We start from the raw sequence: 14,876 nt of genomic DNA, 5'->3' as shown, positions 1-14,876 counted from the left end.
TGTAACACACTGAAACCTAGTTAGGTCACGTGCGAGTAATGTTGTTGGTATTGTGGGCATTAGCTCTATCAAATAGGTGAAAATAATATAAATAACTACTACAAATTTAAAACTGCTGTTTTGTTGATCTCAAATGAAGATATAGTAAATTTCCGTCACTGTAATTTTGAAGACTAAGATATTAATTTTCTAAGTGAGGCCCAACGTACATGTATATCTTCAGTCAATGTGCGGGTAAATGATACAAATTAAAATCATCACGTATTTATCATCCATCATCATGGTAAAACAGTGTGCAAATCCCAAATTATTATTCGCATAATTATACCACAAAATACTAGGTCTAGAAATCATCATAAAAAACCTGCTTATAAATTGTCCAGTTGTTGACAAACATCGATTCGACAGTGCCTCCAATTTGCGATCTGCTCTCAGGAGCCAAATATAAATTGCAGATATTACAGTGGGAGCAACTGATCAGTTGGAGACTAGCAAAAGAGGATACTGCACTAAAATAATCTCACAAAAAAATAAATCACGAAATATATGTTTAGTAAGGTCAGAAAAAGGGTCCGCCATCCTCTTAGATGGGAGTATTATGATTACAAGATCATTAAAACAGACCTCAAAGCTATTGCCTACAGCAATTTAAAAGAAGCATATATTGGGAGTAGGTAATTGTAATCCTCGTCAATTAGACGTCTGGTTATATTGAATATTTACCAAGAACTAGTATCATCTACAATCATTATATATAAATATACATTATATCTATTGATCCTTCCAACAGTTATATTTTTATCGCAAAATAATAATATGCATTATCAACATGTAACATCGACTCCTCCCAAAACAAATAAAACACCTTACAGAAGTGAATATTGTCAGAAAACTTTAGATTAAATTGAACTGAATTCAATCTAGTAACCGAGAATGGAGTTTTGTAAGATTATTGTTATTCATACATTAATTAATACTTTTAAATGTTAACACCGTCAGATGAACATGTATATCATTTGTTTCCGATTGTCAAAACGATATTCAATTTACACCACCAGGTGATGTCAAAGATGTTATATAATGTACCCCTGGTAACTAGCACTATTAATAATAATAATATTGCTAAGGCTATGACTGTTAAACAGCCACATACTTTATCCGAAACTACATGCAACAATTAATCGGGCCCGATCAACATTTTTCCAAGAGATTTTACATCATATGGTCCATCAACAACTGGTTCGATCCCCGAAAAAAAAATGTTATCTAAAAAACTTGTAAAATATTACAACAAAATATACTATATATACCATGCCAAAATATTTGTTTCAACAACCATTTGAAAATTTCAGTATGGCACAGTATTCTCACTTAGAATAGCTGAAATCAAGGGAAACACTGCAATAATAATACACAAATGTTTATCTCTTTAGGGCTGAACCAAAATAACAAAATCAAATCGACACGCGAATAAACACCCAATGCCACATACAAAACTCATATGAGCGAGTCAACGTACAGCTTATTTCGACAGATTGGCGGCAGTACAATGCGCGGCCACTATTAACAGAGCAGTCGAATGGTGCCAAATTGAAAAGTAAAACCAGAAACACATAATGTACGTAAACAAATTGTGTATATCACAAAATACAAGTCATGAATGACACTGCCTTCGCTAGCTGTCATTCTAAAGTTGCATGGACATAAATTGGCAAACGTGATTTCTATGGTATTTTCAAGTTTATAGCACTCTCCATCCAGGTCAGCATTATTCTCAGCAAGGAAACCAGATAGCATCAAACCAGTACAACAGGTAAAATGACAAGGAAGTATACAAATCAGATCTGCAAATATGTCAGTGTTGTGTCTGTTTGGATAAACTAGTTTGTTGCCCTGGATTAGTTTCAATATCTCTAATAAGGACAAGATTACTTCTCATACGACAATGATACAAATAAAGTGCAAAAATCCAGAAATATATTATCAAGTTTTTATTATCATACATAAATATTAACAAATCGTGTGAAATTTTATGTACAGAGAAACACATATTTATGCTTTGGTTGACAGAACTTCTCAAAGTAAAAAAAAGAGGACCTGCGAAACTTTATACAATTGTCAGACACGCAGTGAATAGTACTGGTATGTTTTTGTAATACATGCAGTTCCAGTGGCTTTGCTTTCTGAGAAAAAAATCTGGCTCTGCACCTGAAAAAAAAGAACATTTAGCCCAAAGTAAGCAGAGATTGTAGCATATTTGCTCCCATTGGCTGTTAGATTTAATTAAAAAGGATATTTGAATCTTTTTAGTACGGGATTCTGCAAAAATAAAATATTAAGTATGTGCAAATAGCCAGAGTACTTGTGTTTTCAATGTCGTTAAAATCTGACCAGGGATATGCCGAAAATGTCACTTGAGCTGAACCAAATGAATGCCAAGCTATCAAAAGAAATACAAAAAAACTATTGAGAAAAATACAAAAAAATACATTTAATATAAAAGCAGATAGAAGTGCATAAAAAACTAATCAGCAGAGGTAGTGATCATGTAACCTAAGTGTATATCAAATTTCCTTTGAACTGGATTGCATTGTCTCAGATTGGCTGATAATTTGCATACTAATTAACATATTGTAGTTGTATTAAAATAATATATACAATAATATCCGGAGTTTTGAAAAAAAAGTATGACTATTAAGTCAACATCATTAAAATTGAGGATTACGTGAATTTGACCCCCTCCCTAATATTGTTTCACATATCCCTTAAAAACATGGCCGTCGTTAAATCCATCTCAATCGAGGTCCGTAATGGAGATAAATTATGGTAGCTAAACATTGAAATTGCCACCCTGACTTCAGAACCGAAATAAATAGCTGATTGGGAAAATGTGTCTCTGTTGACAGAGGTTCGATTTACCGATAAACTTCAACACCGCATGGAACATGGAGGTCCCGGTCACGAGTGTAGTAACGCACTCGGGTATCATATTTACTTCAAAGGTAATTTAAAAGTGATGATAGATTCATTGATATTGAATTACAGTACTTTTTAATTTCATCATTGCTTTCAAGCAGTCACGGTTGGCCGAACTTGACTTGTGTTTTCGCGATAATTCTAGTCTAATATGTCGTCACGAAACCAAGTTTCAATCTGCTAGCAGTTGCCAATGAACACCGGAAATAGCAATCGTACATAACAGAAACACGATCAGCGTGTTCTAAACTTTTACGTTTTTATTATTCCAGTATTTTATATGCCAAACGTTATTCCCAAGCCTCCTAAATGACAAAATAAACTTTCGATTTACTCGTTTCATAACCAGTTCTTGATTTAATAGCAAGACTGTTTTTCTGGCAAAGTATGACACTGTGCGATCGCTAGTTTCTCACTAAAGCCAGGACGCAAAGGGATAAATCAAAGTTCATAATAAATACCATAAGCACAGTTTCTTACCTTTGAGATAGAATTTAATCTATGTAAGCCTTGTGCAAAGAAAGATACAGTTCCGGAATACAATATCCTCAGACGAAATCGACGGCGATTTCCTCAGCGGTTAGACTGGCGCATGCGCAATACGGTATGCCAGTTCTCTTGCGAGATGTCGTTAAAACTCGGATTTTTCCGGCAAATGTCGGCACTTGTACAAGTAAAATGTTGAAAATCACAGATAAACACAATGAAACTTTGGCGAATCAAAAAAATACTTGGCGTGCATATGTATGGCATTGAGAATTACATTTGCACCAACTAGGAAAAAAAATTGGACAGAGCATATCAAAGTTATAAGAGGTAAAAGACAGACGAACGGACGGAAGGACGGACAGAACCCAATCTATAAGCCTTCGGCTGACTTCGTCTGCGAAGGCTAAAAATGTACATAGCCGTTTTGTAAAACAAAAGGTTGATTTATCTAATACATTCTTCCACAATTTTGCGCCGCTTCACTGGGTCTTTACGTATTCAGATTTTCGCCGACCGAAGAACACAAATGTAAATTATCAAAAATTGTGGGTAATCTGCAGACATTCGTCAAATTAATTGTAACTTTTGACACGTATTAAATTTGGCGTTGCTTCAACTGATCGTTTACGTAGTCAGACTTCCGTCGAACGAAGGAAATAAATGTTAATAAGCGAAAATTGTGGGTAATCTCCAGGCATTCTACAAATTAATTGTCACCTTTGACACAGAAACCCTTACTACAAAGTCGCTCAGACAAATCTAAATGGCAACATAAAAATAACCCCAACAGTGAAGGCATACAGTCGTCAAAACGGCCAAATGCCGGCGAACTGAACAAAAGTGTTATAGAAACATAAACAATTAAGCTATATCAACAACATTTGCAGTTAAAAAAACTGTCGGAAAATTGAGCTTGAGTACAATTTAGGATTCTGACTGAGATTTAGCCAGCCAATGAGATTGTTTTATTTTCAACCAATCAGCTCCTTTATCTTTTCACCAATCATGTACAAGGCCATATTCATCGTAACCATTCATGAACAAGGCCAATATTTACTTTGATAATATAAATAGGAGACGAAACGTCTCTTCTTCAGTTCGTTCTTGGTTCGTCTTGTTCGTTCATGATTCATTCATAGTTCGTTCAATAAAGTCATCTATTGCAGTCCATACGCGGTTTATTCTTCCATTCCTGAACTTGAACCAACTCTTCTTAACAATTCCCACATTGTTTTGGTGCCGAGACCAGGATACAGGATGGCAGAATCTTCTCAAGCGACACGTCTACCGAAGCTCAAAGGTACCCGAGCAGCACACCGCGGTCAAATGACAAAACTCCTCAGAAAAGCCGAAGAAATCATCAAGACGCTTCCTCAAGATTGTAACAACGATCTCTTAGATGAAATCATCGCTACCCGAGAATTACTACACGCCAAATACGAACTCCTAGCTAATCTAGACAAGCAGATAGTCGACGCAACAAAAGATGACGACCTCGCTACATCGATAATCGAATTAGATGATTATCTTAACGACATCTATGACAGGAAATTCAAAGTAAGCCAATTCATCGAAAGAAAATTACGAAAACAGACTCAATCGAGCAACCCCAGAAGTCCCAGTACCGGAAACGTCACCTCTGCACAAACTACACCGTCAAGATCTTCAAGTGCTATCAATCTACCTAAGCTCTCTCTACCGATGTTCAGCGGCGATATTCTCCAATGGGTGAGTTTTAGAGACGCTTATAATTCAGCAATCCATGACAATTCAAACCTCGATACTATCCAGAAATTTCAATATTTACGTGCCCAACTAACCGGCGAAGCAGCTAGCACAATCGACGGTTTAACTTTGACAAACGACAATTACGAACACGCTATCAATTTACTTGAACAACGATATGGTCAAAAGCATAAAATAGTTGCTGCATATATGCGATCGCTGTGGGATCTACCTCAGCCATCTTCAAACATAGAAAGTCTCCGCAACTTTCACGATACACTCGAAAGTTTGTGTGCGTGGACTGAAATCCCTTGGAAAAACAGAAGACGCGTACGGCGATTTATTGGTTCCTATTATAATGGAAAAACTGCCAATCAACGTACGCAAACAGATAGCGCGGGACCATGGAAACAGAGAATTAAGTCTGCCGGATTTACGCAAAGCAATCCTCCACGAAATAGACGCACTTTAAGCTGGTTCGATACTCCCTGTTCATTTCAACGAACGCGAACTCCCCTCAGCACCTCCCGTGACAGCCGCATTCTATACAGGAAGTCGCGCTACTGAGTACCGTCAACCGAAACTATGCGTTTACTGTAAGGACTCACAATCGCCCAACGACTGCCGTACTGTAACAAATGCTGACCAACGATACGAAATAGCAAAACGCGACAAACTCTGCTTCAATTGCCTAGGTAAACATAGGGCAAGTGATTGTAAATCGAAATTCAGCTGTCGCATTTGTAAGAAGAGACATCACACATCACTCTGTAAAGTGATTACAACATCTACGTCTGAATCTCCACCTACTTCTCGCGTTGCTTCGCAACCGACTTCGCAGACTCATGCTGCGCCAAATGGGTAATGAAAATACGCATAACACTGATAACACTAATGACTCGGTAGCGCCTAACGAATGGTTATCTTATATTAATAAACTACTAAATCCATCCTCTGAGTATAACATAAATAAAATTGATTTAGACGATGAAATAAATTCTGAAATATATCGAGTGGAACACCATTTGGATAATAACACTGAACTCAATAGACCAATTCTAAAAAGCGAAATTATAAAAGCGACCGAACAGTTAAAAAATAACAAGGCGTCAGCAGAAGATAGGATCTCGAATGAAATAATAAAAAATGCCCAACCTTATCTGTTAAACGCAGTACATAAATTGTTTAATATAATATATAACAAAAGCATATTTCCAAAATCTTGGAGTTCTGGTTTAATAGTTCCAATTTTTAAATCCGGTGCGAAATCAAACCCTGCAAACTATAGGGACATAGCAATATCGAGCTGTCTCGGGTAACTTTTCTCAAGTATACTCAACGAAAGAATAACAGGATTTCTGGACAAAAACAACATTCTTTCTAATAACCAGTTTGGATTTAAAAAAAGGCTGCCGCACAACCGATAACCTTGTCATTCTTAAAACAATAATCACAAAGTACCCGTACCATAGCGATCACACCAAAACAACAAAGGAGTGTAACAATAAAAGATAGTAAAATTAGCAGTCTTCTATTTGCCGATGATATAGTGATTTTATCAGAAAATAAGACCGGCTTACAAAATTGTTTAGATAACTTATCCACCTACACAAAACAATGGAGACTATCAGTCAACACAGAAAAAACTAAAATTATGGTTTTCAACAAATCGAACAGACTATTAGAAGATAACACATTTTTCTATGAAAGCAAAGAAATTGATATTGTTAAAAAAATCAATTATCTTGGTATCACTTTAAGCCCAAATGGGAAATTCAAAGAAGCCATAAAAAAACTTATAACGTAAAGGTCAAAAGGCCATGTTATCTTTAATAGGGAAACTGGAACAAAATCCTAATATAAATATAAAAACATTGATGTCCCTATTCCATAGGCTCGTAAGACCTATTCTGACATATGGCAGTGATATATGGGGCCATGAGAGTTCTTATAAATCGGAAGTTGAAGATATCCATTTACATTTCTGCAGATTTATTCTCGGTATCAAGAGAAACACTCCCATAATGGCAATATACGGAGAATTGGGTGAATATCCGCTACATTTATTTATACAAAAACAAATGATCAAATACTACAACCGCGCAATAAACTCGCCTAACGTACTAATTAAAGAAGCAGCAATACTAAACAAGCAAATGAACAGTAAATGGTATATCGCAATAACGACACAATTAAAAAACATCAATGAAAGTGACAAAATTAATTTGAACAGAATAACAACAACTGCTGAAAACAAAAATGTACAAATACATTTGGAAAAACAATTTAAACAGTACTGGAAAGAAGAATTGAATAATGATCGAGAGGGTAATAAATTGAGAACATACAGAAAATTTAAAAATAAATTTGAATTTATTTAGAAAACTATTTGATATCACTGAAAAATGTTGAACTAAGACAAGCATTATGTAAATTTCGACTAAGCAACCACAATTTAAAATAGAGACAGGACGACAGTCCAAACCAAAAACACATGTAAAAGAAAGAGTATGTGAACTTTGCACAAAAAAACAAATAGAAGACTAACAACATTTCATCATGACTTGTCCATTTTACAATGACCAAAGAAAATTAATATTTGAGAAATGTAAGAAACAAATTAATAATTTTACAATTAATGAACAATTTGCACTGACAATGAGTTATAATTTTACCTCATTTCATATCACACTCGGACAATTCATTAAAACTGCCCTCGACTTAAGACAGCAACACCCCCAAAATGTGTAACCCTTAATGCATTAACGCATCATTATTGTTATTACTTTTTTAACAATGGTTTCTTCTACCTTTATTATTGCTGTTAGTGGGATTTATTACTATTCATGTTTTTTTTTAAGTTTTTTTTTATTTTTTTTTATTTCGATTATTATTATTATTATTATTTAACCATGATTACTTTAGTCTTAATGTTTTGTATTATTCTAGTTTTGTTTAGTGTAAATGTAACCATTTTAATTCCTCCTGGGGAATTTTACGTGTTTTATAAAGTATAAGTATAATTTTACAGCAACCGCTAATCCCTTCAAAGGACCAGTACTACTGAAGACTGCCGTCGCCGAAGTGTCAGCCGGATCAGAAATGGCTACAGCAGTAATTCTCTTTGATGAAGGCGCTGCGCTACCCGCTCGTTTGTGACTCGACGATTTACCCAAAGTTGAACTTGAAACCAGACAGGCAAAAAGCAACCAACTTAAGTACTTTTGGAGACACCAATTCACGTACTCGATGGTTTGATGTGTCTACTTTTGCGTTACACACGATTAATGGTCAAAAAATGAACATTTCCGCTCTAACGATACCACAGATTTCTACACCTACGAAAAACCTAGTAAATCGATCCTTACACGATTTACCCTATCTTCGTAATCTCAAGTTCGCCCATCCTGCATCAGAAGTTGACTCGTTTGAAAAGTCCATCTTAATTGGCGCGGACTATTATTGGGATATAGTTGGAGACCACATACTACGCGGACCAGGCCCCACTGTTGTCTCGTCAAAACTCGGGTATTTACTTTCTGGACCGACTGATTCCCGACAAACAAACGATCACGCCATTGACGCCACAATTCTACACATAGCTACGAACTCCATTGAAGAAGAAAACACTCTACAACGTTTCTGGGACTTAGAAAGCATTGGTGTTAAAGAGCGCCCCAACCCATTTCCAAGGAAACCGATTTTGAACGTTATCGCGACACTCATCTCATGAAAGAAGACGGCCGCTATACTGCTCGCCTCCCCTGGAAACCAGAACACCCACCGCTACCGACCAACTATCGTATTGCAGAAAAAAGAACACTGCAATGGTACGCCGTCTACCACCCGATCTGCTGCAAACTTATAATAAATTAATCGAAGATCAGAAAATGCGTGACTTCATAGAAGAAGTGATTGACGATGACAATTCATACGGACATTACTTGCCCCATCGTTCAGTCAAAAAAGATTCGAAGACAACGCCCATTAGAATCGTTTACGATTGCAGCTGTCGACAGTCAATCGATGCACCCAGTCTTAACGACTGTTTGCAAACCGGACCACCTCTACTCAATGATCTGTCCGCAATACTTCTCAGATTTCGACTTAATGATATCGCACTGACAAGTGACATCGAAAAGGCGTTTCTGAATATTCGACTCAACAAAGAAGATCGCGAATTCACCAAATTCCTTTGGTTGTCCAACCCATCCGATGTAGAAAGCGCTTTGAAAGTTTATCGCTTCAAGGTAGTGTTATTTGGCGCAGTGTGTTCACCGTTTATTTTAAATGCAGTTGTGAAAACACATTTAGAATCCAACGCATCAATTCATACTTCATCCGATCTCGAAGAAAATATATACGTTGACAACATTGTTAGTGGAACCACTACCCAAGCCGAAGCGCTGGATTATTACAATGAGGCAAACAGCTTAATGAAATCGGGTGGATTCAACCTACGATCGTGGTCATCCAACTCAGAAAAACTTCGCGCTGTTTCGGCCAGTGACGGAACTTTGAATCCCGACAACAATGTTAATGTTCTTGGAATTCGCTGGCTCGTTAATACCGATCAAATTACCTACAATAAGAAAGACAGTGCACGTATACAAAACAAGTCGGTAATTACGAAACGAAAGGTCGTACAAGACACTGTAAGTTTATACGATCCGCTTGGATATTTAACGCCCGTTGTCATGGGAGCGAATTTGTTTATACAGAAACTGTAGAAAAACAACATTGACTGGGATGACCCATTAAGCGACGATATGCATCGACAATAGAAAGATGTATTAACTGATTTAAGCGCCGTCACCAAGACAACAATCAAACGCCAACACTTTGATATGGAAAATACGGACAATCCCTACGAACTCCACGTTTTTGTCGATGCTAGTGATAAGGCCTATGGTGCAGCCGTTTATTTACATCGTGACATGCATTCATCTCTCGTTATTGCCAAATCTCGTGTCGCGCCACAGAAACAAGACATCACGTTGCCTCGACTCGAACTGATGGCCGCTCTGACTGGATCGCGACTATTACGATTTGTGTTCGACGCTTTCAAAGGAAAGATAAACATTGAACAATACATTATGTGGTCAGACAGCCAAATTGTCTTACACTGGTTGAAAAGAGACAAACGGTTACCAATCTTTGTGGCTAACCGTGTGCGAGAAATTAACCAATTTCCGTGCGTAATTAAATACTGCCCTACTCTCGACAATCCCGCCGACTTGGTGACGCGAGGTATCTCTGACAATAAACTTCAGCAAGCCGTCATCTGGTGGAATGGACCGACTTGGTTAAAGCAAGGTAACTGGCCAATTTGCAAGTTATTTGACAGCCCGGTTCATCACGTTTCGCCAATAAGCGCCAAATCGACCCCAGTTGGTATTTCACAAGTTATTGATGCAGACCGATTCAGCTCACTCAATATATTGCTTCGCGTATCCGCACTGGTATTACGATTCATATCGCGCCTAAAGCGGGACAAACCTCAACAAAACGGGCACGTCACCAGCAAAGAAATTAATTACGCGGAACACATGTGGATCAAGGATGTCCAAATTAAGAAATATCAAGATATTATTGAATCACTACGGAAGAAAAAGTGTACAATAGGACCACTGGTGAAGCAACTGAAACTGTTCATGAATGATCAAGGTATGATACGTTGTGGGGGGAGAATACACAATGCGCCTCTCGATATGGCAACCAAATTTCCAGCCCTACTACCACCTCATCATCGATCAACGGATCTCATTATCATGAACTCACGTACTCCACAGTGGAGTTCAATCTACCGTCACACATGTCCGGCAGAAATTCTGGATCCCAAGAATTCGACAAATAGTTAAGAATTTACTTCGAAAGTGTGTAACTTGTCGCAAAGTTAATGGATACCCTTTCCGAGCACCAGTCGCTGCGCCTCTACAATCATACAGAGTTAACATGACACCACCATTCAGTGTCACTGGTGTAGACTTTACCGGCGCGCTCTACATCCGGACACCCACAAGCTGTAAGGAAACAAAGGTTTATATTTGTTTGTTTACATGTGCGGTAACGCGAGCTGTACATCTAGAATTATTACCCGACTTGTCTACTAAAACCTTTCTCTATGCATTTCGAAGATTCGCGGCTAGACGTTCACTGCCTAGTACAATGGTGTCTGACAACGCTTCAACATATTTATCTGCGGCCGAGGAACTACGTAAATTGTTCGATTCTCCCGACGTTCGAACATATCTTGCTAACAAACGGGTACAATGGTCCTTCATCCCGAAACGTGCACCGTGGTTCGGCGGTTTCTGGGAACGTCTTATCGGCATCACCAAAACTTCAATCAAGAAAGTACTCGGTCGCGCATACGTCACATTCGATGAGCTCAACACAATAGTAACTGAAGTAGAATCAGTTTTGAATGACCGCTCGATTACGTATCTCTCATCCGACTATAAAGATGATGTCCCGCTTACTCCATCACATCTATTAAGCGGCCGACCGTTGACTACATTGTCATATGCTACGGTAGAAGATGACGAACTCAATGACCCGACTTTCGGAAGTCGACCTAATATCGTGAACCGCTATGCTCACATGTCTAAATTAAACGCGCAATTCAGGAAACGATGGGTATCCGAATACCTTACCGCGCTACGTGAAAGACATGATAACACAGGCAAAACGGACAATTCAGTTAAAGTCGGTGATATAGTTCTCGTGCACAGCGACACGGATCGACGAATTAATTGGCGATTAGCCAAAGTTGAATGACTGAAATATGGAAATGATGGAATTGTGCGATCCGTTGATATCAAAACTTCATCTGGACGTACAAACCGCCAATATTTACTTTGATAATATAAATAGGAGACGAAACGTCTCTTCTTCAGTTCGTTTTTGGTTCGTCTTGTTCGTTCATGATTCATTCATAGTTCGTTCAATAAAGTCATCTATTGCAGTCCATACGCGGTTTATTCTTCCATTCCTGAACTTGAACCAACTCTTCTTAACAATTCCCACAAAAACCCACCTCCATGAAGCAGACAAGGACACACACTTTAAAATATAAAGAATAGGGGCTACGTTATTTCCACCTCATCAGTGATAACAATCAAACAACATTTCCACGGCGACGTATGAAAAAATGAACAATCGAATGAACAATCGAAGTCGAAAAAAATCATAAATAACATAAATATATCATAAAAATGCCATTCAGTGTACAAACATTGGAAACTGTACACGTTTAAACGCCTAAATCGTGAATAAGATGTTTTACTTGCCTTGTACACGTTACATAGAACACAGCGCAGTGAGACCGATGGCGGAGCTGTACGTCGAACTAATTGTTCTTCAGACTGGCGAATGTAATCATGTATACAGTGACTATCGTGTTAACGCTCTAATTGACCTGACCTGCCAATTAGTAATCGATTACACATTATGGAATTCCAAAAGGACTGGATTCAAGCAACAAGAGTACTTTCATGTGCAATGACGCATGCTTTAAGGATAATCGTATTTCTAAAAAAAAAACGCCTAAGAGTCGCGCCAGCCCCCGAACATGCAGAAATCGTGCAGAACCAAACTATCAGCCATAATTACAATAATAATTCGAACACACGCACCACGGCGGAACCTATAGTTCCAATGTATTTAACCTATGTACGTGTTTTGACTGTAAATTCAGTGAACGGAGCCACACGCCTTGAAGACCATTCTAGACAAAACTATAACGGCAAAGCATACATGATTATGAAAATTATTGATTTGTTTAGATCGCTGGCTTTTCATCATCCTCCGCATTGACAACTCTTGTACACTTCGTAATGTAAATGAAATTATCAACTTTGAAAGTTTTGCAAGATACGAGATTTGACAAATATTTGAAACAAAAACAAATGTGGTTACCGATTGCGATTCTCCTATGCAGTCACGTTCATTGTCTCCGTGGGTCAGTGGGTGTTTTGTTTCGCAATACCTAATTGCAACAACACTGTGTACGACCAGATGTACAACCTCACAGACGCGTTTTCTATATACTAATTAAAATAACAATATCAAAAATCAAAGCACCGCTCAGCCGATAAATCTAGGCCGTTGACTAGTACACATTACACAAAACCTCGGATCAGGTTAAAATAAATACGAAGAACTTACCGAGCTCTGTCATCATCGCCGATCACAAACGCCACACACCGATACAGCCTGCTAGTACTGACAACTTCGAGAGATACCGTAACGGGTTGTTGAAACTAGATTGTTCCGCACTCGGTGTTTGTCAATTGATATCAGGCATGAGACCACTATACTACGATGTGCTGAGGCGAGGGGAATCTCTGGAAAACAAGACAAGCTGGATGCGAGTGACGTGAAGACGTGGCCGCAACTTACAGTGACTGAATTACAAAAACACACGGTTGTGTGTCTCAACCAATCAGTGACACCGATGGCTTTCCGAATAACGGGGACAACCATGCTTTTTACAACGACCGTTTTCATTGGATGCCACAAATACAAGAGACACAGACTGCGAACGGAACGCATACATTAATGATACTAGCCCGTACTTCTTTTTTAATACAGACTTATAATTAGAACCAAACAAACGTGCGAATCCATATCTCTGAACAGTGTTGTTCGGCTCGTCGTGTTCGATATGGGTGCCTGCGATTGTAGATACATTGTTTTGTTTTGCAGGAAATACGCCCACAGTCATCGTTTAAATCATATTTTACACGCACTGTATACGTCGTATGGAAACCACATTGAACACAACGCCCGGCAACGAACAACGCTCTTTATAACGTTTCGGTCTTCGTAAATATGACGAGTAGTGTAGACTCATTTGTCATGAACTAAACATTCGTGTATTAATTTTGGTAAAAGCAAAATCTCACCCGATTCTGTTAGAATATTATATAGACATAAGAAAAAAATAGGGTGTCACTTTTTTCTCTCTTTCTGACACCCTGAAATCCAAGATGGCTTCCACACTACAAAAAGGGGGGTAAATTGGACATTACGAGCGAACTAAATCTGATTCTAATATGTTTTTCACCATCTATTTATTGTAAAAGAGCAAATAGAGATTCCCACATGGATGACAACTTCCCTATAACTACTAATCTTATATTTTGTGAAGTTTCAGCCAGACCTACCATCTAAAATTAAATATGGCGCCCTGAAAATCAATGTTTAAGGTAGTTTGCTACCATTTCTAGGGGTCAAAATCTTATCACAATATTTTATTTCCAAATTGAGATTTAATTATTCATTATGGCACTGGTGATCAATAAATTAACTTTTTTTAGTTCAGAAAACAAATGTTTTTAGAGATAAACTACATAAAATATAAAAAAAAAACATTTTAAAAATATCTCCACAGGAAACCATTGTAAAGCATTATTTGATAAAAAAAAAATATTTTGAATCTAGAAATTGTTTTAATATTTCATGACAATAATTCGTATACCCAAGGGTATTATATATGATTTTTTCATCTTATGTCACCGTGCAAATCGTGAGATATGATGAAATATTATTCCCTTAGGATTCAATGGTAAATTTTTCTTTATGAATTCATAAGTACTGTAGGAAATATTATGGAAATCTGACATTAAATTCAAATGGTAGCAAACTACCTTAAATGCAGTTGCTGGATGCAGTTGTTCCAT

General features: G+C 37.6%; 1 protein-coding gene and 1 long non-coding RNA gene across 2 annotated transcripts in view; both read right to left on the bottom strand.

Moving 5' to 3' along the window:
• Positions 1–13,395, bottom strand: part of LOC102809444 (uncharacterized) — a 51,598-nt gene extending 38,203 nt beyond the window's left edge. Inside the window, exon 1 of the mRNA XM_085498220.1 lies at positions 13,360–13,395. Coding sequence (XP_085354346.1) covers positions 13,360–13,375 — 16 coding nt within the window. The 5' untranslated portion in view covers positions 13,376–13,395. The remainder of the gene's footprint in view (positions 1–13,359) is intronic.
• Positions 1,977–3,570, bottom strand: LOC146746597 (uncharacterized). Its single transcript, XR_014929147.1, has 2 exons — positions 3,457–3,570; positions 1,977–2,208 (listed from the first exon to the last, which is right to left on the bottom strand). It is a non-coding gene; the product is annotated as an uncharacterized LOC146746597 (long non-coding RNA).
• Positions 13,396–14,876: the final 1,481 nt, after the last annotated feature.

Source organism: Saccoglossus kowalevskii, chromosome 4 (genome assembly GCF_978046115.1).
Source record: "Saccoglossus kowalevskii chromosome 4, keSacKowa6.1, whole genome shotgun sequence".
In the NCBI taxonomy this organism is placed as follows: Eukaryota; Metazoa; Hemichordata; class Enteropneusta; family Harrimaniidae; genus Saccoglossus; species Saccoglossus kowalevskii.
This window is presented reverse-complemented; position numbering and strand designations above follow the sequence as displayed.